Below are 26786 nucleotides of genomic sequence, written 5' to 3'. Positions count from 1 at the left end.
AGAAATAAAAGGTATCCAAATTGGCAATGAAGAAGTCAAACTCTCTCTCTTCGCAGATGACATGATTCTTTATATGGAAAATCCAAAAGACTCCACCCCCAAACTACTAGAACTCATACAACAATTCAATAACGTGGCAGGATACAAAGTCAATGTACAGAAATCAGTGGCTTTCTTATACACTAACAATGAAAATACAGAAAGGGAAATTAGAGAATTGATTCCATATATTTACTTCTGATCAGTGTCTCTGTGCAATCTCCTCATCCCACCCGGGCTCTAAAACCCCATACTGGGCTGCCCTAATTCACTGAAACTCCTAATACCCTAACCCCTCATGGATGCCCTCTTTACTCTGCTTGGGCTTTGACACCCTGCACTAGTCTGCCACTCTCTCCACTCATTATTATCCCATCCTCTCTCCTCATCTGGTTGGGCTTCGACACACTATCTATGATGTTTAGGCGCCTACCTTGCTCATCCCTACCTCATGGCTTTTGGACTGAATTGCTCAGGAAGAGGATGAAGGGAACTTGTTTTATAGTTTAAAGGACCCTGAACCTGAAGTATTATACCTGGACTTGAGTTAGATGATGAAATTCTAGACCTAGAGCTTGAGCCTGAACCTTAATAGGCTCAGCCTTTTGGGGGATCTGGAAGGAGATTAATGTATTCCACACATGTGAAGAATCTAAATAATTTGTGGCCACTGGGCAAACTACAGTGGTTTAAAAAAGAGGGCTGTAGATTCTTTACTCCTCCACTCAACAAGGAGGACACATCTACTCCCTTTGAATCTAGACTGCCCAATAAGTTGCTTTAACTAAAATACCCAAACAAGTGATGCTGAAGGCTGGGCCTCATGGGATTTGCATCCTCTTACCTTGTCTTGAAATGTTCCTTCTTGGAATGCAGCCTTCAGTTTGTGAGGCAACCCAAGCAGCCATGTGAAAGGCCTTTATGGAGAGGTTCAAGTGGAAGAGAACCAAGGACCGTCTAAGCCGGCCTCTAGCCCACACAAAATGGCAGCCATGTGAGTGAAGTCACTTGGGAACATCCAGCTGTGCCGGTGCCCAGGTGGAGCAGAACTGCCAGTCAACCTACACAATTAGGAGAAAGAAATTGTTAGTTTGAAGACACTAAGTTTTGGGGTGCTATCTTATGCAGAAGTAGATCATTGAAATAATGGTCTGCCATGTGCCTGGCACTATTCCATGTCCTTCTTATCCACTGAAGTGAAAGAGAAATGTGAACCGACAGGTGCAGAAAAGGGCGCTGTGGAACGGGGGAGGAATTGACACTAACCAGTTGAAGGCAGCCTGCAGGGAAAAGCAGAAAGCTGGCTGACTCTGCGCAGATCAGCACTGAACAGGCAAACTACAAAACCCACATTCCAGTTTTTGGCCAATCAGCACTGCAACTTCCTCTTCCAGGTATCTCCTCTGATGGGATTAGTTTCCACCTGACAAAGTGGAAAAGTGGAAAGAGGTGGAGAAGGTTGCCTTGGGTCTGTCTCTCTGTTTCTAATACCAGTTCCTGTTAGAACAGCTGTCCTGTTTGGACAGACAATATTGTTCTGAAGGTTTCTGACCTGGACATTTCTGAAGGAAAAAGTTTACAGATTGTAGGCATCTCTAGATGGGGGTAGGGATGCTGATAAGGCTGGTGGGAACCTCATTGGCTCTGCATGTTCCCAAGGAATAGAGAGCAAGTGTTTCTTTTCCTTGCTTCCTGGCCTCAGACAGGGTCCTGGAATAAGTCTGTGACCCCTAATCTCCCCTCCATCCTGTCTCCAGGCTATTATCTGGATACATGGAAGATATATCGCCATTTCCCCCTCCTCTCAGTTTTCAGATGGGGCATTATTTAGACCTCCCCTCACTCACTGGACAGGCATTTTCTTCTAGGCATAGGGTGTTGGGGTCAGCTTCACCTTGACCAATTCCCTGGTGAACAATTCTTAACTTATGTGTCTAAAATAACTTAGTGGGTTGGGGTGCCTAGGTAGCTCAGTCCATTGAGCATCCAACTCTTGACTTTGGCTCAGGTCATGATCTTGGGGTTGTGAGATCGAACCCCATGTCAGGCTCCGTGTTGGGCATGGAGACTGCTTAAGATTCTCTCTCTCGGGGCACCTGGGTGGCTCAGTGGGTTGGAGCCTCTGCCTTTGGCTCAGGTCATGATCTCAGGGTCCTGGGATCAAGCCCCAAGTCGGGCTCTCTGCTCAGCAGGGAGCCTGCTTCCTTTCCTCTCTATCTGCCTGCCTTTCTGCCTACTTGTGGTCTCTGTCTGTCAAGTGAATAAATAAAATCTTAAAAAAAAAAAAAAAAGATTCTCTCTCTCTCCCTCTGCTCCACTCCCTTTCCCCTCGTGCACTCTCTCTAAAAATTAATAAATTGAAAAAAATAAAGTTAAAATAACTTGGGGGAGGTGCCTGGCTAGCTCAGTCAGTTAAGCATCTAACTCTTGATTTGGCTCAGGTCACGATCTCTGGGTTGTGAGACTGAGCCCCATGTCACAATCTGTGCTTGGTGTGGAGCCTACTTATAGTCTCTCTTTCCCTCTCCCTCTGCCCTCCTTTCCTGCGTGTGTGCACTCCTTCTCTCTCTCTCAAAATAAAATAAAATAAGATAAAATAAGGTAAAATAATTTAGCAATAGTTCTTCCCTTCTGCCTTCCCCAATCAAGATAATCATAAGCATTCATTTAACAGGTATTTTAACAATATTTACTCAGTGTCCACTATGTATGTACTAGTTCAGTTCCAGGAGCTGAGGATACAGGAGTAAAGAGAGGAAGTTCCTGCACTCATGGAGCTGACCCTCTACTGAGGGAGACAGACAACAACAAATAAATATATAATGTAGGATATTGATACATGCTCTGAGAAAAATCAAGCAGGTTAAGTAGATTTGGATGGGGGACTATTCTACATAGGAGAGTCTGAGAAGACCTCTCTTTTAAGGTGACATTTGAAAGAGCTGAATTAAATATGGGAGATGATTATTTCAGACTAAATGAATAGCAAGTACAAAGGCCCTGAGACAGGAAGAAATAAGCAAATTCCAGAGAATAGCAATTAGGTTACTTGGCTAAAGCAGGTAGAACATGATAGAGAGTGACATATGTGGGTGGGGAAGAGAGACAAGAAACCCATTAGATAGGGCTCCTACACATTTAGATTTTGTTCTGAGTTAAATGGCATGATCTGATTTAGGCTTACAAATATCTTCCTAAATGCTCTTTGGAGAACAGACTGGGGAGGGGGAAGGGAGGAGGTGAAAGCAGGGTGACCAATTAGGAAGCTACCATTATAACCCAGGTCAAGATGATGGTAGCTTGGACCAAGATAGTTATAGCAGAATTAGTAAGTAGTTAATTCTGGTGATTTAAATGTTGCACTGCCAAGACTTGCCAGGGGACTGGAAATGGCATTTTAGCATAAGAGAGGCACATCAAGGACACCTTTTAGGTTTTGGGCTTGAGGAACTGGCTAAACAGTGGTGCCATTCTCTGAGGTAGATTAAGAACAAGAGTAGGGCATAGGGAGTAGGTTGTCAGGGAGGGGGTGCAGGAGGTATTGAGTTTGAGATGCTGGTAAGATAGGCACTTGAAAATTTTTAAGTCTGAAGATCCAGACTAGAGATAGAAGTTCTGCAGTCACCAGCAAATGGATTATTACAAATTTCTCCTAGGGAGTGTGTAGACTGAAAAGAGCATCACGTGCTATGTTCTGAGGCCTCCGACAACTGCGGAAGACAGAAATTTTATGTCATTGTATACAGATATTATAAATCACTCCTAGGGAGTCCCTATGGACAGAAAAGAGCATCATGGACTATGGCCTGGGGATTTCAACAACTGGAGAAGAGGAGGAGAAGCCCACAAAGGAGACAGAGGAATGACTAGTGAAGTGAGGAAGATCAGAGGGGCCTGGTGTCCAGGCAGCCAAGTGAGGAAAATATTCTATATGATCACAACCAAGAGTCAACTCCTGAGCCTCAGTTTTCTCGTCTGTGAAATGGAGATAGTTAACAACCGCCTACTGCAAAGTGCTGTAGGATCAAGACAACGCATATAAAGCAGTTAGGCTTGCGCTTGACTGGCATATAGCAAACTCCCAAGCTATGCAACATAGCTATCGCTATCGTTTCCTCCACTTCAGGGTTGGCTGCAAGAGCCCTCGGCTTCTCCCTCCACATAAGTAACAGCATTTCCATGAGTCCTTCTGGGGCGGGGGCGGTGAGGTGTCCCTGCTCACTCAGGCCTCAAGTGTGCCTGAGGAGTGGCCTCTGGGTCAAATTTGAACCAAGCAACTTCAGCGCCTGTGCAAATCAACCAGGGGGCAAATATGTGGTAAATAAAGGTTTTGGAGCCAGAACTCAGCCTCTGTCTCTCACTAACTGTAGGATCTTAGGTAAGCTTCTTAGCTTTCCTGAGCCTTGAACCCTTTATCTGTAAAATGGGAACAACTGCTACCTCCTGGAATTGTGTCTGAGTTCGTGCAAACTGTAAACAAAGCTGGCTGCTCTCCCGAAAGCCAGCGAGGGAGTTACTGACGCTCCTTGCCACCCTCCCACTCAAAGCACGTATCCTCGAGGGGCGGAATGCACTAAAAGAGGCACCCTACACACCCAAATCCCAGCTGGGTGGGCCTCTGAGATGCCCTAGGCTGGGCTGCCATAGGCTGAGGCTGACAAGCCGAGACTCAGTGCACTTTCCCGCCGCGCGCGGGTGAGCCGCGCCTCCTTGCTGGGCCCCCCACGTTGGTAGAGGAGTCTAGCCCGCCAAGGTAGGGACACCGAACGTCCCACAGAATCCCTCCGCGGCCGTCCCACCTACCCCCTACCCCCGGTGTTGGAACCCGTTTCCTGGACAGCCTTTTCCCATCCCTCTTCCGGACCCAATCAGGCCTACCGAGGCGCCCTGACTGGAACGCCGTCGCGGCCCCCGACCCCTCATATCAACGACCAGCCGGCTCTCGGCGCCATTGCGCCGTAGGCCCAGGCCCGTACCCCGGCCCTTCAGCACCGCAGGAAGCGGCGGCGCCTCTCGAGGGCAGCCAGGAGGAGGAGGAGGAAGCGGAGGAGGTGCGGCTCGGTAGCAACCCAACGCACCGGGCGAGGGTTCGGGAGGAGGGCGGTGTGGGAACCAGAGCGCTTCGCGCGGAAGCTCCGCGTTGCCCGCCGCCCTCGGGACGGCTCCGCCCCCTGCAGCCCCCTCCCGAGCCCCGCCCGCGCGTCGCAGCTCCGCTCCAGAGGCCCCGCCCTCCCGCTCGTGTCCCGAAAACCCCGCTCCAACCGGCGGCCCCGCCCCCGCCCCCGCCCGCGCCTCGGGCGCACTTCTGGTCGCTGGGCGGCCGCGCTGGCTGGAGTCTCCGAGTTCCGCCGTCTGCCAGCCGGGGCAGCGCTCCCTCTGAGCTTCCCCTGAGGCCCTTCCCCCAAGAGCCGCGGTCGGGCAGCGCCTGGCCGGCGGCCCGCGGGCGGGCCGCCCCTCCCCGCTGTAGCCCACCCGCCTCTTAAAGCGGCGGCGGGAAGATGAGGTTTCGGGAGCCGCTCCTGGGCGGCAGCGCCGCGATGCCGGGCGCGTCCCTGCAGCGGGCCTGTCGCCTGCTCGTGGCCGTCTGCGCGCTGCATCTCGGCGGCACCCTCGTCTACTACCTGGCCGGCCGCGACTTGAGCCGCCTGCCTCAGCTGGTCGGAGTTCCTACACCGCTGCAGGGCGGCTCGAACGGTGCCGCGGCGATCGAGCAGCCCTCCGGGGAGCTCCGACCCCGAGGGGCCCCGCCGTTGCCGCCTTCGGACGCTTCCTCCGAGCTGCGCTCGGGTCGCGGCACCAGCCCAGACACGGACTCTCATCCCGGCCCCGGCTCCGCGAGCAACTTGACTTCGGCCCCGGTGTCCTTCACCTCAGCGCGGTCGCTGCTCTCATGCCCTGAGGAGTCCCCACTGCTCGGTAAGGACTCGGGGACTTTACCGAGAATTTCCTCGGCAGGGTTCCCTGGACGTTCGCCCGTGCCCTCTTCCAGGACATCCAGCCTCCCAGTTCCGGATCACAGTCCCTAATCCCAAACATAGGTTCCGGGCTGGATGGTGTGAGGGTGGGAGGCTGGTCCTTTTGGATTCAGACTGAAGGCTGGGGTGTGGGTGGTACAAGGAAGCCACTGGCCCCTCTGGCCTCAGAACTGGAGAAGGCCTTGGAGACTTCCTTGCTCTGGCCCATGCCTCAAGAAGTTTTGGAGTTTGAGTTTGCTTAGGGCTTGGAGCTGCCTTCACCCTGCTCACTCTGATTGGGAGCAAGAGGCCGTTCAGAGTAGCCCACGCTGGTTTGGGAAACTGATGATGAGGCCTCCACTGGGGAAGGAAGTTGACCTCCCAGTTCACATCCAGTTCACGTATCTTGTCTTCCCCTGGAACCACTCTCTCCTGAGTGTGACTTAACTTTTCATAAGCTTTGGGCAAGTGACTTGTTAACCTCTGGTTTTTCATCAATTAAGTGGAGAAGATAAATGGTACCTATGTCAGGGTTGTTTTGTAAGATTAGATGAAACAATGTAAACAAATATTTACATTAATGAAGGTAAGCCTTTAATAAATTGTTACCATTGTGTCAAGTTCCTCCTCTGTGTAGATCCCTGCCCTGGGGCCTTCTTACCCTGCTTCCTGTCCCTGTGGGTTCCCCAAACCTAAGTGAACACAGCCCTCCAAAGGACGGATGGTGTTTGTAGGAGTACAGTGTATGTACCATAGGGGCTGGAGGGCTAATAGGTGACCAGTTCACACTGAGTTGTCCCTCCCTGGAGAAGCTTAGAGTCTCAGGTGTCTCGCCCAGGTAATTGGAATGGTGGCTACCAGCCTGCTGGGAGCTTAAGAGGGTGGATTTGTGTTCCTCCTCTCCGGAGGAGGCTGAGCCCTTTCCTGCCGGCAGAATCCACAGGCAGTCAGGCCCAGGGCAGCCACAGGTTGTTCCCAAGATTATCATACAGGTGGCTGCTCATTTTTAATGCCAGGGTTTAGAGATTGTTGTTATGAGTGAGGGGCCCTGGCAGGAGGGCATCCTGCCAATAGGCACCTTCCCGAAAAGCTCTGGCAGAGCAGGCCTTCTACATGCTCTTGCTCAATTTCTCCAATAATTGCTTCAGTATTTTCATATCAAGTTTGGGAGGAAGCTCTTGGAATTGGTCAGACATGAATTGTGAAAACAAGGGGCCTTTTTTTTTTTTTAAGCAGAAAATTGAATCCTTTTGGACTTGGCGATTAGTCTGAGAAGCAGACTAGTCTTATAAAATAAATTTTATTTTATAAATTTATTTTTAATAATTAATTTATAAATTTGAATATTTGCCCTGCTGTTAAGTGTCTGGCCTCAGGCATCTTAGAGAGTTTCTCACAGTCTCTTTCTTGTATTTAGAATGGGGTTGTTGGGGCGCCTGGGTGGCTCAGTGGGTTCAAGCCTCTGCCTTCCGCTCAGGTCATGATCCCGGGGTCCTGGAATCGAGCCCCGCATCGGGCTCTCTGCTCAGCGGGAGGTCTGCTTCCTCCTCTCTCTCTGCCTGCCTCTCTGCCTACTTGTGAACTCTGTCAAATAAATAAATAAAATCTTTAAAAAAATAAATAAATAAAATAAAAAATAAAAAAATAAAAAATAAAATGGGGTTGTTCGTGCTTAACTCACAGGATTATTTTTAGGATTAAATGAGATTGTGTACATTAAGTACGTGGCCAATAGGACTCGGGAGTTCAAGTTCTATTTTCTCAGACTCCCGTGGAGATGACTGAACAGCAGAGAGGAAAGGGGGAAGAGAGAGCTAAGGCCCCAGAATCCAGAGAGCCAGTTTTCGTCTTTTTGTTTTTAATTGTTGCCTCAACATTTATACAGGAAAATAAAAAGAGAGAGAAATTAGCAAATTAAAGTGTCCCAAAGTTCGTTAGATTGGTATTTGAGGTATAAGATTTTAACAAAGTGTGAGAGCCTGTGGTACTTTTTTTTTTTTTTTTGGTAGTGGTGTTCCTCTCCGTTGGTGACTGGTTACTGGTATTTCTGAGCTGAATTTTGAATTGTCAGTGTGAAGGGACTTCCTGAGAGAGAACATTTGGAGGGTGGGGAGAGGCCCTGGGTCTTCTCTAGCTTGGCCACCTTAGTGTGACACGCATGGGACCATGATGTTTGGGCTGCTCTTGTGGAGGTCCCACAAAGTGAAGGTGGATGGTTTTTCTTCATTTTAATTGAGCCCTTAGGTTTGAGTGGTTGGGTCAGCTCTCTGAATAGGGGCTCCTGGCTGAGAGGGGGCCTTGAGGAAGCTGAAAGTCTCTATAGGAGAGTGTGGATGGGGGGAGTTGAGCCCATCTGTTCATCTGGGCAGGTGTCAACCAAAGCCCTTGCGAGGTGGTTTTGAGGTTGATGGGAGAAAGCATCCGTGGGGTTTAGAACTGTGGCCTTTTCACTACTTGCAGTTTCTTTCCACGACTTGGCTCTACTTTCCGGCGTCCAGGGGTCTGGGCCAGACACTGTGATAAGCTCCAGTTTGGTATGTGGAGGGTAATGGACATGCCCTTGCCTGGAGGAGCCAGGCACCAGACTGGGCTATTGATGGGTCATTGTTGGATCCTTCGTGTCAAAGCGTTAGGACAGACTTCAGACATACTTGGGCTTGGATCCCACCTCTGTCTACTCTGTGTGCCATAAGCAGGTTGTAGTGTGTCAAGCCATTTTTGGCCCTGCCTCAGGATCCCCCATGGGCTAGTGGGAGGCCTTCAGGAGTAGAGGCTGCAGGGAGGAGGTTGGCCTTTCCTGAGTATTTCTCCAAGTTCCCCAGGGGTGTTCTTCCAGAAAGTTCAGGCCTGCAGGCAGTGTCCTCTTGGCCTTCAGGCCATGCTGCCTCTAGTCCACATAACATGGACATGAGGCTCCCTTTCCTGGCTACCTGAGTGTTTGCCTGAGTTGTAGTCAACCTGGGAGGAGCAGTGGTCTTGCATTTTCTTTTCTTTTTCTGGAACGTTTGTCTCTGCTCAGATTTGGTGGCAGCTCAACGTGACTTGACTAGTGCTGGTCCTGGCACTGCCAGCCTTGAGAGGGGCTAGGTGGAAGGTGGGCAGCATCTCAGGTTGAACGGGTTAGGGGAGGCAGGACTGACCTGGGGGCTCATCTGGGGCCTGGTACAGCTGGTACAGTCCCCTAAAGGGTGTATGGGGTATGGGGGGTGAGTATAGGACTGCTGAAACCCAGAGGCTTCCTTTTGCCATCTGTGCTTTGAAGAGATACTCTTCATTTGTTCCAATGAAGGCTCTGATCTAGAAGTGGGCACCAGAGAATCATGAGCACCTGGGTCAGCAAAGAGCCACCACAGGTAGCCAGGGCCCTGAGAGAGCACTTGTCCATGAATCAGTTTCCCCCGCTTTTGTGGGGGGTGTCAACCAAGCCTCTGTCATGGTTTGTGCCCTTGGAAAGACAGAGCATTTTCTGGGTTTCTGAGGGCTCTCAGTCTCAGGTGTTTTTTCCACCAGCATGCTGTCCCCCTTTCTCCCCTTCTCGCATATGAACATATGTGGACATGAGCAGGCTGCCCAGGACAAAATGTACTTTGAGGACATCTCTCCTGGCCTCAGCTCGGGGAAGGGCTCTCTCTCCCCTTTGAGTCTTGGATTCTCATCACTTTCTGGCTTGGGGTAGAGCCTCATCCTCAGAGTTGGGGAGGGCACGAGGAGCTTCCCTTTATCCAGGCCTTTAAACTTTGGGAGATTAGGTAGCTAGGACTTTAAACTAGTTTGTTCTGCTGTTTTTCCTCGGGAAAAGAGTTTATTGGGAAATCCAAAGATACACCTTCTTCTCTAACAGTCTGAGACTGAGAAATACCCTCTATGACTATTGGGCTTGCTTCCTTCCATTTAGCCTGATGGTGGCAGGAGTGATTCCTACCTGTTGAAATCTGTCCTAGACTCTGAGCAAGCATGGAAGCCTTCACCTCATGGACTGGGTGAACACTCCTTAGGGTATGGGGAGCAAGAGTCAAATGTGGGATTGGATTTAAATTGCAGCATCTTGGACCCATAGCATGCCAGGATGGGACTGTCTAGTTCCTTGTCCCCATCCGTTATTGTGGTAGGGCTGGAATTTGGGTATCCTCCTTCCCAGCCCAGTGCTCTTCCTTGAGGTTATTGCCCAGTAGACACCCAGTGCCGAGGCTCAGAGCAGGCTAATATGACCTAGAATTTGGGAGGATCCTTGCTAGGTATATCTGTGTGTCCCCCAGAAAGGTCTTATGTGGCAGCTGTCCTGGACATCCTTGATGGCTAAGGCATCTGGTAACTTCATTCATTTCGTTCCAACAATGTGCCTGTCCTGTGCTGGGTACTAAAACTGTAAGGGGGAAGACGACACAGTGTCTCTTCTTTAAGAACTCACAGTCCGGGGGCACCTGGGTGGCTCAGTGGGTTAAGCCTCTGCCTTCGGCTCAGGTCACGATCTCAGGGTCCTGGGATCAAGCCCCAAATCGGGCTCTCTGCTCAGCAGGGAGCCTGCTTCCCCCCTCTCTCTCTGCCTGCCTCTCAGCCTGCTTGTGATCTCTGTCTGTCAAATAAATAAAATCTTAAACAACAACAACAAAAAGAACTCACAGTCCAGGTAGAGGAGGCGTAATTAAACTGTCTTGATGTCAGGTAGGGAAACTAAAATATGTGTGTGTTTAGTCACTCCCTCTATCCATCCCACCTTTTCTTCCTTTCTTCCTTCTTTCTTTCTCTAATTCAGAAACCCAGAGTTGATATCAAAGTTCTTAAGTCCTGGTTTTGGTTGTTCCTCTAATTTCTGAGGCCTCATATTAGCTCTGCTGAGTAATCTGTACCTTGCTGCTTTATAATGACTGTTCTGAAACATCAGCAGCCATATGGTCTTTGGGTAGCAGCAGGGTAGGGATTTCCAGGCTGGGACTAGACTAATTCACGGGTTGGGAACAATGGGACAGTTAATGCTCAGGCAGTCCCTGCCTTTCCTTGGATTTTACTCCGGGGATCTTTGGGGACAGGTCTGGAAGGCTCATCCCCTTTGGGCTTAGCTGGGCTCTGGGTGTGTATGAAAGCCGTCTAGTCGGCTTGTGGTCAAGTGAAACCTAGTGATTTCTTCCCTGCTTGCATACCCAGTGCCTCCAATGCCATCTGCACTATTCAGTGTTCCTGCCTGCTCCTGAAAAGAAGCAGAGACTGGAATTCTGCTTATAATCATATCCACCTGGAAATTCCAGTTATTCTTATCTGGTTAAGTGGCAATCCATTTGTTTTAGGACAAGTGGTCTGCCCTTGCAGCTTAAATCCCTTGGGTCCTGGAAATCCCTTGGGTCCTGGCACTGTGGGTGTGTTATACTTGGCTCTGGCAATGTCCAGGGTGGTCAGGCAATGAGGTCACTGTAAAGGCCAGTCAGCCAGACCCCAACTCCTGGGGGAGTTCACCAGGCATGGGATTGTGAGCATTCCTGGGAGCTGGACTGTGGCTGCGATTGTAAAGGCCCCAGTTGTGGGGGGGGGGGGGGGGGCAGTCTCCGTGTTTACCTGGGCCTAGGCAGGTCACCAGCTTGGGGAGAGATTGCAGATCCTGTTGTAAAGGTCAGAACATCCTGGTTGGAAGGTCACAGTTGCTTAAGGTCAGGGGATAGGGTTCTTTTGGGAGCTGGTTCTGAGTGGACGTGGCCTAAAGGGATTTGTCCTTAGAAGGCAGAAGGGCTGAGTCACACACTCAGTGTTTCAGGTTCCACTTTCCAGCCTGGCCTCAGCCCGCCCCTTCCCTACACAAATGAAGGCCAGGAGATATATAATTGGCTGTTGCTGAATTCTTTGGCAGTGATTTTAATGTCTGGTCTGGGTGTGTTATGTAGCTGCTTCCCTTTCCCCTGCTACCCCTCCAAAGCCCCTCACGAAGCCTGGAGAGAGAGAAGGAGTCACTTCCCTGGAATGCCGCAGGCTAGGGCTGTGGGTCTTTGCTTTTCTCTGTATTTTTTTCTAGGAAGGTATTCTCTTCCTCTTTTTTGTAAAAAGTAATGCAGGCTTATTGACAATAACTTAGAAAGGTAAAAGAGGTAAAAAAGCATGTCTGTATTCCTTTCATCTAGAGGAAACATGTTGGTGTATCTCCTGCTAGTCTTTTTCTTGTATATATTTAAGACTATAGATAAACAGATAGATTGGTGTAGATAGGTATAGATAACCTGGTATCCAGCATTTGTCACTTAAGATTCTTTCTCATGAGCTTTGTCCTACACCTTTAAAAACCCCAAAAGTTGGGGCGCCTGGGTGGCTCAGTGGGTTAAGCCGCTGCCTTCGGCTCAGGTCATGATCCCAGGTCCTGGGTTTGAGCCCCGCATCGGGCTTTCTGCTCAGCAGGGAGCCTGCTTCCTCCTCTCTCTCTGCCTGCCTCTCTGCCTACTTGGGATTTCTCTCTGTCAAATAAATAAATAAAATCTTTAAAAAACAAAAACAAAAACAAAAAAAAAACCCCAAAAGTTGTGTCATTCTGCCAGCTGGATATGCTATAACTTTCTTTTGTCATTCTGTTATTGTTGAACACACATGCACCATGTAGTTTGTGTTTTTTCTTAGTGGCCCTCCGAGATTCGTGCATAAAGCATTGCACTTTCTGGGTTGTTTCATGAGTAGAGTTTTTTAAAAGGGGGGAAAAAGGGTGAATGCTTTTTGAGAAGAGGTTTTAAAACCAGTCTTAAAAAAGATAGACCCATTCAAAATTACAGGTTTACTTCGTGCTGGCAGAGGAGTATCATTTATTGCTGAATGAAGGATGTGTCTAGAATTCTGATTAAAAAGGAAACTAGATGCAGGAAGTGCCTGGGGCAGCGGCAGACGGCCAAGCTGTAGGATGGATACTTGGGATCGGACTGAGCAGAAATCTGTTGTCAACAGAAGTGGTGGGGATGATGCCCCAGGAGTCTTCTTTCTCAGTAACTTCTCCATTTGTCTCCTTAGCAGCCAAGTCCCTGGCTTGTGTGGACCGTGGTGCTGCGGCTGTGGTGCTGGGGAAACACCAGCTAGCTGACCTGTTGTGCGGTTGACACTACGGACTGTTTACACAGAGCCGCGTGGGAACATGCTAGCAAATTGGACTGTGAAGCAAACAGTGCAGCACACCCACCTCCAGGGGATTCTGAGATCTGGGGAGAAGCCACCACGTGAGACTTTATAGGTTTCCAGGAATGGCTTTTGAGAGAAGCCTCAGAGAGCAGTAGAGCCCAGTACTCAGTCAGAACTTGTTAGGTGGTTTGAGCAATCCAGCCTCAGGCCAGTAGGCCAGGCTCTTCCCAAGGTGCCATTGCACTTTGAAGTTATTCCACTTTGACTGCTCTCACCGGATCTACATTCTCCTCTTCTGCGGGCCACTTGGGCTTTGGGACTCTGCCAAGGGTCATTTGGCACAGAGTCTGGGGATTCAAGGGGAGGCTGCGCTGAGGGAAGGGGCGGGGTCATGTTGGACCAGCATGACCAGTATGGTCATGGGTCTGGAGGTCATGGGGAGGGGCCCTGGCAGGGGGTTCACTAATTGCCTGGCCCCATGACAGTGTGCATTTAAAAAATGCCTTTAGAAGTTTCTTTAAAAGTTTCTTCCTGTTTTGCATAATGTCCTTTTGCCTTTGACATCTTGAAAATGCAGAGCTCTCAATGGTGTCTAAGGACACCACCCCTGTAGCCAGCTTGAAAAAACAGGGTAGGACTCCAAGTTAAGGGTGGGTCTAGGGAAAATGGTATTTGCGTCACAGGAGCTTGGTGACTTGGCATTGAGGTGTTAGGTAACTCCTGGCATTCAGATGAGTATAAAGGCATCCTGGGCGGGGCCCCTACCTGGCTGAGAGTGGGTATACCTGAGTCTTAACCCCAAGTCAGGAGGTGCCCTAAGGAAGAGGGAGAATGAAGACTGATTTGCTCACTCAGCAAGCTTATGTTGGTAACCATTCTATCTGAAGCATGGGAGTTAGATATGAACAAGGGCTGGTCCCCACTTAGCAATGGACAGACCCTGGCAATATGGTGTAGTCAGAGAAGGGAAGTGTGGGTGTCCCCAGGGCACTGAGAAGGTACAGAGAACCAGATGGGTGATCTGGGCTAGGTCCAGACTCAAAATGAAGGGCCTCTCTTCCAACACAGATTTTAGCATCTCTGTGTCTCTCAGTGTGTTTGAACAATCTCCCTGGTTGGGAAGGGCAGGGGTCTACTGTTGAACGCACTATAATTTCCTCCAGTTGCTGTCACATGGGAAAAAGTCCATGGCTGCAGTCCCAGCTGCTGCATACAGTCACCAGCAGGGCCGAGAGGACAGGAAGTGGGAGGCAGAGTGAAAGGAAGATAATGAAAGAGAGAAGCTGGTGCAGTAGGGACCATGGGAGCGGGGAAAGCTGAAGATAGCTACACTGAGGGCCCAAAGAAGAGAAAATGAAGGGTGAGGGAGGTATAGAACGAGGGAGTTCATGATCTGCAGGACATATGGGCAACCCTCAAAGGTCACTGGTATGAGAATTCCATGTTCTGGTCCTTCTCCTAACTTATTACATCATTTTGGACAAGTCCCAACTCTGTCGGTCCCTCTTTCCATCTCTGAAGTTTGAGTGGAAATTTTGGTCATATCTGCAGCATGAAAGGTCTCTGAAATTCCCTGTGAAGCTCGCTACCCACTGCCCTTTCCAGGGCTCTCCTGGTGAGACTTTTGTTGAGGATTTCGTCTTCTAAGGAGGCACAAACAGTTTAGTAAATGAATGCCCTTTTAAATGGCATGGGAAATGTTTCTTTTCATCACTCTGGCTAGCAGTGTGATACGGGAGAGATGTTTTCCTTTCTGTGCCTCAGTGCCCTCACCTATAAAATGGGGATAACAATAGTGTCTACCTCATAGATGTTGTGAGGTTTAGATAGTAGGCATAAAAAGGTCAAAAACATGCCTAACACTGAGTAAGCTCTGAATATATGTTATCTATAATTGATGGCACTGATAGTTCTTGTTTGTGAAGATTTTGGCCTTTGCTTGTAGGATTTCTTCCTTTTTTCTGTTCTTTAGTAGAAAATACATCACCGCATTAAATGTTTAAAAAAATATAATTCTACTGGTTAGCATTGTAACCAGACATATGCCTATCACTGTAACAAAACTTTACAGCACTTTCTAAGTAGATACATACTTTGCTCTGTTGTAATAGTGTGAAACTATTTTGCATTCTGCTCATTTCATTCAACGCTATCTTAAACTGTTAGGTTATTCATAATTATCCTAATTATCTTTTCAAGCTGCTATCTAACTTTCTTATGAAGGGGTGCCTGGGTGACTCAGTTGGGTAAGCATCTGACTCTTGATTTTGGCTCAGGTCATGATCTCAGGGTGATGAGATCAAGCCCCATATGGGGCTCCCCACTTACCAGGGTGTCTGCTTGAGATTCTTTCTCTCCTTCTTCTGTCCCTCTTCCCTCAAATAAATAAATAGATAAATGAATCTTTAAAAAAATTAAATCCTTACCTATATTCCCTTAGCATTCAGTGTTCCAGGTTTCTCTATCATAGTCATTTTTTGTATTTCTTTGTTTTTAAATCATAGATAATCTTGAACATTTCCTCTTGTGTTTAGCTCTTCACTTCCATTGAATTACTTCCTTGGGATAAATTTCTAGAAAGGAATTTGGCTAGAGGAGATAGTTACCTTTATGACATTGGTTCACATTGCCGCTTTGCTTTCCAGGAGGGTTGGAATAAGCCACAGGCCCTAAACTGTAAATTCCTAGGCTGGGGACATTGGCTTTTAAGCAATATGGATACCAAGGGAAAGTCCGATCTGTCCGGAGCCTCACATTGACAACCCCAGCTTGCACGTATGTGTGTGCGTTAAGTTCCTTCTGTAGGTGTTGAGGCCACCTTGGCTGTGAGGCTCTTCCCTTGCACCATTGTGTCTGGGCCTTTCTGCTGAGGTGTGTCCACCAAGGAGCCTTACTGGTGGCTCTTTTGAACACCTTATGTACCTTTGCCAAAGAGCTGACTTACAAAAGGTAAGAAACTTTCCTCCTTCCTTTATCTGTGGAGCCAAACCTGTAGAATCAGGGTAGACCCTGGCTTTACAAGCCTGGCTTCAAAATGGTGTTGGTCTTAAACTTGGTGCATTGATGTCTGGAAGCACCCCATGCAGGCATCTCCGGAAACCATGTTTGGTTCCAATGGGCTAGCCTGGGCACCTGACCGTCTAACCCATGTGGATCAAGTCCAGTCTGACAGCCCTGCTTGAGGGATCCAGAAATGAGGCCCAAAGGAGGAAAGACTTAAGTCATGTTGGGTAAAAACAAGTTGATCAATAGCTATGAATCTGTGGCCACCCACTTCACATGCCTCTTATATAGGTACACAGCAGCCTGGGGTCCGCGTAAGTAGTAGCATGACTTTGGAGCCAGTGATTTCAGCCACCAGAGGTTTACAAATTAAGCAGATGGAGCGCATTCAACTTGTGACAGCTGCTCCTTTCATCTCGTAGCTCCTCTTGTCCTCTTCTGCTGCGTTCCACAGCAACCAGCTGCAGCTTCACAAGGTGCTCCCTGGATCCATTTGCAGTCAGGCCAGAGCTGCTGTCTAGCATGTTGTTCCTGGGGTGCCCGGGGCAATACTTCCTTCCTGCGTAAAATGGGGAGATAATTCTTACCTCAAGAGGTTGATATGATTAATTGAGATGAGGTATGTGGTGATGTCAGTGCTCTGTCTTTTGTTCAATGTCTAATCTATTCCCTTGGGTGCAGAAGACATACAGTCAATATAGTAGGCTGCAGAGTAAAATTTCCTCCAAATGCAGGTTTTTTTTTGTTTGTTTCTTTTTTGTTTTGTTTTGTTTTGTTTTCCATCTGCCCTGGGGCAGAGCTAAGAAGATAAGGGAGAGGTGTGACGCTATAACCACAACTTAGGGATAGGGTTTAGCCTGGAGCCAGTGTGTTTATTGGAGTCTGTGGCCTGATCCCATGAAGAGACCTACCCTCATGGAGGCCTTCGTCTTGTTGAATCCACACCACTGGGAGCTGGAAGTGAGTGTTGCCATGTGTCAGGCATGCCATGATTCTCTGGTGCTCCACAGTCTTCCCTTTTCCAGGTGGATATTTTTTGTCTGTGTCTGGGGAGAGGCCATCATAGAGTACAGATAATTGAATGGAGGGAGCACTGGATGTTTCATGGAGTCTCAGGGTGAGAATAGATGTGTTAAGAGGGGTGATGGGTTGGGTTATGGACATTGGGGAGGGTATGTGCTATGGTGAGTGCTGTGAAGTGTGTAAGCCTAACGATTCACAGACTTGTACCCCTGGGGCAAATAATACATTATATGTTAATAAAAATAATGAATAAAAAATAAATTGGGTTAAAAAAAAAAGAAGGGTGATGGGCAGAGGGGGCAGCCTGGGGTGTCCAGTGATCTGAGCTTGTTGTGTTATTAGAAAAACTTAGGCAGAGTCTGTAGATAGCCTGTCTGATAAAAGAGAGTAAGTAATATTGATCTGTACTTCTTTTTTTTTTAAGCTGTATTAAAATATATTAAAAATTTATTTATTTATTTGAGAGAGGAAGGGAGTGAGAGTGTACACGCACAAGCTGGAAGAGGGGCAGAGCGAGGGAGAGAGAAAGAGAGAATCCCAAAGCAGACTCTCAGCTGAGCATGGAGCCTGATGTGGGGCTTGATCCCAGGACCCTGAGGTAATGACCCGACCCAAAACCAAGAGTCAGAGGCTTAACCAGTTGAGGCACCCAAGCACCTCACAGCTTTATTAAGGTCCATTGACACATACATGAATTGTAGTTTTCTTTATTGTGATGTCTTTGTCAATGTTAGTATCGAGGCTCTACTGCCTCTAGGCTGAGGGAGAGCTTGTGAAGGATTTGTATTCTTCAGATATCTGTTAGAATTCACCAGTGAGGCCGTCTGAGCCTGGGCATTCCTTTTTGGGAAGCTATTTGATTACCAATTCAGATTCTTGTTTCATGTCTATCCAGATTTTTGGTTTATTCTTCAGTTTTGGTAGTTTGTGTCTTCCTAGGGATCTATCTACCTCACCTAAGCCACCTACTTCGTTGGCATATAGTTGTTCACAATATTCCCGTGGGATCCTCTTTGTTTCTCTAAGGTTGGTAGGGATGTTCCCTCTTTCATTCCTGATTTTGGTAATTTGAGTCTTCTCTCTTTTTTTCCTAGCCAGAAATATGTCATTTTTGTTGATCTTTTCAAGGAACTGACTTTTGGTTCTCGGATCTTCTCAGTTGTTTTTCTGTTCTCTATTTCATTAATTTCTGCTCTGATCTTTATTATTTTGTTCCTTCTGCTTGTTTTAGGCTTAGTTTGCTCCTCTTTTTCCAGTATCTTAAGGTGGAAGGTTAGGTTATTGATTTGAGATCTAAAGGTCATATACTCTCTTTTTTTTTAAAGATTTTTATTTATTTATTAGAGAGCGAGAAAGCATGAGTTAGTGGGGGGGAGGAGGGGGAGAAGCAGACACTCTGCTGAGTAGGGGGTGTAATGCAGGACCTGATCCCAGGATGCTGGAATCATGACCTGAGCCAAAGGTAGGGTTCAGCTTAACTGATGGAGCCACCCAGGTGCCCCTAAAGGCCATATACTTTTAACATTTTCATAGATGCTATCAAATTGCCTTTCAATTTGTGTTCATCAACACTGAGAAGTGCCTGTTTCCCACATTTATGTCAGTTAGCAGTCTTTTTACATCTGTCAATGTGATGATCAAATGTGGTATCTTGTTTTAACTAGTTTCTTTGATTACTGATTATGTTGAACAAAGTTTCATGTGTTCATTACATTGGCCATTTATTTGTATTTCTTCTGTGAATTACTTGTTAATATTTTTACCCATTTTTCTTTTCCTTTTTTTTTTTTTTTAAGATTTATATATTTGAGAGAGAGAGTGCTTGCAGTGTGTGAGCAGGGGAAGGGGCAGAGGGAGAGGGAAAGAGAGAATCTCCAGCAGACTCGGCACTGAGAGCAGAGCCTGACGTGGGGTTGATCTCGCGACCCTGAGATTAAGACCTGAGCTGAAATCAAGAATTGGACATTTAACCTACTGAACCACCCATTTTTCTATTAGTTTTTAAAATAGATTTGGAGGAGCTTTTAACATTATGGATATTACTCCTTTATTATATATTGTTTGCAGATATGGTCTGTCACCTATCTTTTTACTTTATCTCTGGTATCTTTGGCCATACAGAAATTTCAAATTTTTATGTATTTAAATCTGTCTTTTCCTTTATGACTTCAAGTTGCTTTTACACTCAGGAAGGTCTTCATCCCAAGATTATAAAATTTTTCTTCTGTATTCTCTTCTAAGCTGGCTCTTTAACATTTTAGTTCTGATTGTAAAAAATGAACAGAATCACTGTTCAACCCTCACGTGTTGCAAGAAACCTTATGTTATACCCAAAAGGCCCTTTGAAGTCTCAGCTTCTTCTTCCAAATCTATCACTGATGCTGGTAGGTGAGAATAGAAATGTGAAATTTTAGCCACTTGTAATTACAGAGCTATAATAATCTGTAGGCTTTGAAGGTGTAGGGATTCAGGGGAAAAGGCAAAGTAATACTTACTGAATATCTGTTAATGCTAAGCACTGTGCTAAGTATATACAGGTGACCATTGAACAACATGGAGGTTAGGGGCACTGACCCCCCACCCTACCCGCTGTGCTGTTCAAAATCCACGTGTAATTTCAGACTCTCCAAAACTCCTACTAGCCTACTGTTGACTGGAGACCATACCAATAACAGAGACAGTTGGTTAACACATATTTTGTAAGTTCCTATGTAGTATATACTGTATTCTTACCAAAAAGTAAGCTAGAGAAAAAGATTGTTTGTGAAGAAAATCATAAGGAAAATACATTTACAATATGGTACTGTAAAAAACCTGTGTATAAGTGGACCCCTGCAGTTCAAACCCATGTTCAAGGATCACCTGTATATGCAATACTTCGTTTACCACCTGAAAAGAACACGTTATTATCCTCACTCCTTAGAGGAGGAAATTGGAACTGACTGCATTTAAAGTGATCCTGATACCAGAAAGGTATTGCCAGGAATGTGTGACTGGCTGGTTGCCCACGTGGCCCAGAGGGCAGCAGGCTGTCCATAGTTCAAGGTCTGGTTTTAGATGGAGAGAGGATGTATTTGTAACCAGCATTGAAGTTCCAGAAATTGAGTTAGGACTCCAGAACTGATCAGAGGGGCAGCTGACTCACTAATAAAACTCCCAAGAGACTTACTTACATGCTGGGATACCAAATTGCTGCTTTGCTGGGAAGATGAGCACTGTTGTGAAGTGGCTTAAGAGTTTTCCGGCTGTTCGAAGTACTGTGAGAGAAGCTGCAGTGTAATCAAATCAGACAGCTGGTAAGGGAGAAGTCAGAGCAGGGAAGGGAGCTGGACTATAGTGCTGGATGATGTCTGGCCGTCAGGGCTCATGAACCCATCCCCACAGCGTAGCAAACCTTTTTTAGGGACCAGGGTTCAGTTTAGTCATCAGGGCTTTTTCTCCCCTGTACAGCTCTGGAAGGACACGTCCAGCTCCATCCCCACCACTCCCTTATTTGTTTCCTTCTGTACTTTCTTCCCATGCAGCCATCAAACTTTATTTCATGGCCCATTATCATCACGGACTCGCTTGCTTTATTTTCTTTGTTGTATTTAATTCTCATTCCCACTTCCATTTCCCAACCCCACCCCAAGCAACCATTCTAATGTGTTTACTGTGTATCTCTTTCTCTTGCTCAGTTGGAGCTGCTGCTTTATATTTATATATCTATTTTTAATTAAAAATTAAAATTTTTTAGGGGTGCCTGGGTGGTTCAGTTGGTTAAGCCTCTGCCTTTGGCTCTGGACATGATCCCAGGGTCCTGAATCTAGTCCCACATTGGGCTGCCTTACCTGCTCAGTGGAGAGCCCGCCTCTCTCTCCCTCTGCCTGCCACTCCCACTGCGTGTGTGCGCTCACGCACTCTCTCTCACTGTGAAATAAATAAATAAATGTATAAAAATCATTTTTTAGATTAACATACAGTAAAGTTTTTTTTTTGGTATATAGTTCTACTAATTATAACACAGTGTATATTTGTATAACCAGCACCACAATAAGGCTTCAGAATAGTTTCATCACCCCAAAAAATCCCCCTTGAAATCACATTCTCCTCCCACCCTTAACCTGGCAACCATTGATATGTTCTTTATTACCAGTGTTGTATCTCTTTCAGAATGCTATAAATATGTATCATATAGCATAGGTACCTAAATTTTAATTTTATTTTTCTTAAGTTTATTTAAATTCCAGTTAGTTAATGTACAGTGCTATATTAGCTTCAGGTGTACAATATAGTTATTAAACCCTGCCATATATCGTCTTGTGCCCATCATGACAAATTCATGATTTAACCGATCTCCCACCCACCTCCCTCTGGTAACCATCAGTTTGTTCTCTATGGTTAAGAGTTTGTTTCTTGGTTTGCCTCTCTCACTTTTTTTCCCTCTTTGCTCATTTGTTTTGTTTCTTAAATTCCACATCTGAGTGAAATCATAGGGTATTTGTCTTTCTCTGTCTGACTTATTTTACTTACTCTCTAGCTCCATCCATGTCATTGCAAATGGCAAGATTTCATTCTTTTTGATGCCTGAGTAATATTCCATTATGTATATATATATCATATCTAATTTACTCATTCATCAATTGGTGGACATTTTGGCTGATTCCATAATTTGGCTGTTGTAAATCATTAATACAGCTATGAACATTGGGTGCATGTATTCCTTTAAACTAGTACTTTTGTATTCTTTGGGTAAATAACCAGTATTGCAATTGCTGGGTTCGGAGGTAGTTTATTTTTTACTTTCTGAGGAACCTCCATGCTGTTTTCCAGAGTTGCCACACCAGTTTGCATTCCCACAAACAGGACAAGAGGGTTTCCCTTTCTCCACATCCTCAACCAACACCTGTTGTTTCTTGTGTTGTTGATTTAGTCATTCTAACAGGTGTGGGGTGGTATCTTATTGTCATTTTGATTTGTATTTAGCATCTTTTTATGTGCCTGTTGGCTGTACCTGTATTTTTAACTTATGTAAGTGGTATTATTTTACAGTTTATTCTGATTCTAATTTTTTTGCCCTCTTCTGTTTTTGTTTTAATTTTTAAAAAGCCTGACATAACTTCAAACTTGTAGAAAAGTTGCTAGAATTTTACAGAGAATTTCTAGATATCCTCTGGGATCCCCTAAGTTCCCCGAATGTTAACCTTCCACTATAGTTGCCTTTTTTTTCCCTCTTTTTTCTCTCAACTCATGTACATATGTGTGTGATAGATAATGAACTATGCCCCTTTATCACTAAATATTCAACATGTATATCCTAAAAACAATAATTTTTTGTAAAACCATAGTATACTGATCAAAATCGGGAAATCAACCTAGAAAAATTCTTGTTGTCTCATTGCAGACCTTATGAAGATTTTTGTTAATTGTCCTCCAAGAATGTCCTTATTGAATACCATGCATTGTATTCAGTTGTCATGTCTCTTTAGTCTCTTAATCTGGAACAATGCCTGAGTCTTTCTGTTATATGATACTGACATTGTTGAAGGGTATAGGCCAGTCATTTTGTAGAAGGACCCTCAATTTGGGTCTGTCTGATGTTTCCTTGTGATGAGGTCCAGGCTATACGTTTCTGACAAGAATACCATTCAAGTGATTCTGAGTTCTTTTTAATGCATCATGTATGGAGACACCTGCTATCAATTTGTTTCTTACTGGCAATGTGAACTTCGCTCATTTCATTATGGTGGTGTTTGCTAGTTCTCTATTATGAAGTTTACTATTTTACCCCCTTTAATTAAGAAATACCTTATAGGAATTTGCTTGAGATTATGTAAATACCCAGTTATTCTTCAAACATTCAGCCACTTGGTTTTAGCATCTATTGATGATTCTTCTCTGAATCAGTTCTTGGTATGGTGGTTGGTGATCCCATTCTGTCATTCCTTCTGTGTTTATTAGTTGGTGTTTTCCTATAAGAAAGAGCTTTCCCTTCTCCCCTATTAATTCATATATCAGTGCAGACTTGTGGATTCTTAACCTTATTCAATAGCTCATAATCCTTTACTATCATTATTTTGATGCTTAGATCGTCCCAGATTTGGCTGGTGAGGTCCCCTTCAGGGTGGCTCCTGTGTCTTTTTGACATATCCTTTCGTTCTTTGAGCACTTTCTTTTAGGCACAGCAAGATGATAGAGGGCCCTCTTGTTCATTCCCTGACTCAGCCCTGTAATCAGCAACTTCTCCAACAAGCTCTAGTTCTTTTTAATAGAGAATGGTATTTAGAAACCAAGAACTAGGCCCTAGGCATTCGCCCTTGTTTTTGTTTTTGTTTTGTTAAAATGTATTTATTCATTTGAGAGTGAGCGCTCCGAAATCTTTGCACAAGAGTGGGGAGAGGGGCAAAGGGAGAAGAGAGAATCCCAAGCAGACTCCCCACTGAGTGGGGAGCCCCACATGGGGCTTGATCCCAGGATCCTGAGATCATGACCTGAACCCAAACCAAGAGTCAGATGCTTAACTGACTGAGCCACCCAGATGCCCCTCACCCTTGTTTTTGTTTTTGTTTTTAAGAGTTTTTTATGTATTTATTTGACAGAGAGAGACACAGCGAAAGAGGAAACACAAGCAGGGGGAATGGGAGAGGGAGAAGCAGGCTCTCCACCGAGCAGGGAGCCTGATGTGGGGCTCGATCCCAAGACCCTGGGATCATGACCCGAGCCGAAGGCAGATGCTTAACAACTGAGCCACCCAGGCGCCCCCCCACCCTTGTTTTTAAGGTCCATCCATGTTGCTCTGTATACATCGGGTGTCTATGGTGTTCATCCCAATTTTTCTTTCTCCCATAAGGATAGATTCCCACACTGCGTCCCAACACTGTCTTCACAAATACTTCTGTAAAGAATAGCCTTCTACATGTCCTTGATGGACCTGTGGCTGTATATTTGTATTGATGCGGGAGTGCCAGATAACTACTCCAGAACAGAATGACCACCCATCATTTACATTTCCACTGGCGGAGCATGGGGATCTCTGTACTTCTGACAAATACGTGGCATTAACCAGCTTTCTAATTTTTGGCCAAGTGAATCTGTATGTTGGGATAGGTCTTGTTTTAACTTGCCCTTCTCTGTGCCAGATGCTCATATGCTCAATGGCTTTTGGGGTTCTTCTTTGGTAAATTGCTTATTCATTATCATCATTTGCCTGTTTTCTTCAGTGGTGTTCTTACATTTTTCTTGATGATATGCAGGAGTTCCTTATATATCCTAGATATTAATCCCTTGCCTGTCCCAAACGTTGCAGATTCTGGATCTTAATCTGTCATCTCTCTGTTCATTTGCCTGTGCTACCTTTTTTTTTGAATACAGACCCTTTGTTTCCTCTTTGTACAGTCTCTCACCAGAACTTCTTTCTCTATAACTCTATCAATACTCTTCGTTCCTCCGCATTTTGGTTGTGCTAGTTTAGCTGAACTCAGCTGATTCTCTTCAACAAATGGTCTGTCTTTATGATGACTTAGCCTCTTACTGAGTTGTATTAAGAATGACTTTAGCTCTTAGAGTGTGAGGCCTGCGTGTAAGTATTAGTCATATGTATATATTCAGCAATCGTATGTTGTGGGCCTAGTCTGTGTTAGGCACAGTGCTATCACTGAAAATGTGCAGAGGTCATGAAACCTGCCTGTGGCTTTTCAGAGGTAGAGTAGGGATTTGAGCCTCTTCCTGGTGTGCTGCTTGGTGCTCAGAAACTGAATTTGGTTCCTGTACACCCGTGTGTCAGATTTTCATATCTTATCTAACAAATGGCCTAGGAAGGTGCAGAGCAAAGTGTTCCTCCCCTGCATCCCGAGGAGGGGAAAGTAGCCAGGAGAGGAATGGAAGCAGGTGTGGTTCCTACCATCATAGGCCTGGAGTCTTCAAGTGGTAGGCTCTGGGCTGCCTCTGGTGACTGGTGACTGGCTCTGGGCTGAGAGTTGAGGTCCCAAAAGAGGCAGGAAGACAGCCTCTGTCTGGAGGGTGAGGTTGTAAAATAAAACACCGGGCCTAAATCATTCTAATTCTTTTTGAGAAGCTCTTATCTTCTCTTGCAGAAGTGCTCTATTTCTAAAATGAGAGAGATGCTCCAAGATCTTCCTGGAGCTAACAGAATTCCCAGGCAAGTTGGCTTCCCAAGCCAACTTAGGAACTTTTTCCTGGTAGTGATAACTGTGGGCAGGAACAGTTTCCAGAATTTGCACAAATTCCAGCAGAGGGAGGGGGAAGGCAGGAAGGGAAGCCAAAAGGAGAAGAGCTGAGTGAGGAGAAAATCTTCCTTTGGGCCAGGACCAAACGAAACAGAAATTCCTCCTGGGATGAATTTTCCCTGGAGGACAACACTGGGAACCTGTTTACTGGGCTTTAAAAGTCTGTGGTCCCCAGCACAGTTTCTTGACCTCAGGGCCTTCAATCTCTGTGGTTTCACTGTGGATAGAAACTTTCTCCTTGGGTCACGCCAGGACAGAAGTGTACCATCACACCCCCAGTTCTGGGGCCTCCTCGAGGTTTCCCAGTGCTCTTTCCTTGCTTCTCCTGCCCCACTGAATTCCACAGCCATGGCCATGTATGGTATAGAAATGTGCTTGAGAAGGGTTTAGATCAATCAAGTCAAGTAAGATTCACTTTTATGTCACCTTGAATCAGTTGGTGGTTCCCTGGAGCCCTAGATTAAGAAGGGTTCTGAGACAGTGTCGGTGGGCACAGCAGAGAGAGAACAGAGGGACGTGTGTGCTGTGACTTGCTGTCCACCGTGTAGATACATCCATGAACAGCAGAACCCTAATGAGTTAATGAGGAGAAGATAAGTATGACTTTTTTTTTTTTTAAGATTGTATTTATCTGTTAGAGCACAAGCAGGGGGAGCGGCAGGCAGAGGGAGGGGAAAAGCAGTCTCTTTGCTGAGCAGGGAACCAGATGTGGGACTTGATCCCAGGACCCTAAGATCATGGCCTGATCCACAGTCAACCTACCTGAGCCACCTTAATCTCCTTTCTAAACCCTGGCTCTAGGCAACCACTTTTGTCTCTACAGCTTAGCCTTTTGTGGACATTTACCTTTTTATTTATTTTTTATTTTTATTTTTAAGATTTTATTTATTTGACACAGAGAGAGACAGCAAGACAGGGAACAGAGCAGGGGGAGAGGGAGAGGGAGAAGCAGGCTTCCTACTAAGCAGGGAGCCTGATGTGGGTCTTGATTCCAGAACCCTAGGATCATAACCTGAGCCAAATGCAGACTCTTAATGACCGAACCACCCAGGTGCCCTTAATGTTCTTTCTAAACCCTGGCTCCAGGCAACCACTTTTGTCTCCACAGCTTCGCCTTTTATGGACATTTACCTTTTTAAATAGGGCCTTTACCTGGAATTTTTGACATTCTCTTAAGGATGGCCTTTTTTTTTTTTTTTTTGGCCAATCCAGGAGTGTCCTGAGAAAGCCTCATTTCCTCTGTCCTTCATTTTCCCTCATGCACAGCCCTGGGGCTGAAATATAATCCTTTAAAAAAATTTTTTTTCTACCTTTTTATTTGTTTTTCCTCTCTTTTATTTTATTTTTTAGAAAAGATCTATTTATTTATTTGACAGAGGGAAAGAGGGAAGGAGCACAAGCAGCGGGAGCGGCCGAGGGAGAGAGGGAGAAGCAGACTCCCTGCTGAGCAGGGAGCCCGATGTGG

At 46.0% G+C, this 26786-nt stretch overlaps 1 protein-coding gene across 1 annotated transcript in view; it reads left to right on the top strand.

Annotated features, from left to right (window-relative positions):
* The first annotated feature begins 5306 nt into the window (after positions 1 to 5306).
* B4GALT1 (beta-1,4-galactosyltransferase 1) overlaps positions 5307 to 26786 on the top strand; it is a 53156-nt gene continuing 31676 nt past the window's right edge. The window contains exon 1 of the mRNA XM_047700487.1: positions 5307 to 5955. Within this exon, the coding sequence (XP_047556443.1) occupies positions 5538 to 5955 (418 nt within the window). The 5' untranslated portion in view covers positions 5307 to 5537. The remainder of the gene's footprint in view (positions 5956 to 26786) is intronic.

This window comes from Lutra lutra, chromosome 13, assembly GCF_902655055.1.
Source record: "Lutra lutra chromosome 13, mLutLut1.2, whole genome shotgun sequence".
Lineage (NCBI taxonomy): Eukaryota > Metazoa > Chordata > Mammalia > Carnivora > Mustelidae > Lutra > Lutra lutra.
This window is presented reverse-complemented; position numbering and strand designations above follow the sequence as displayed.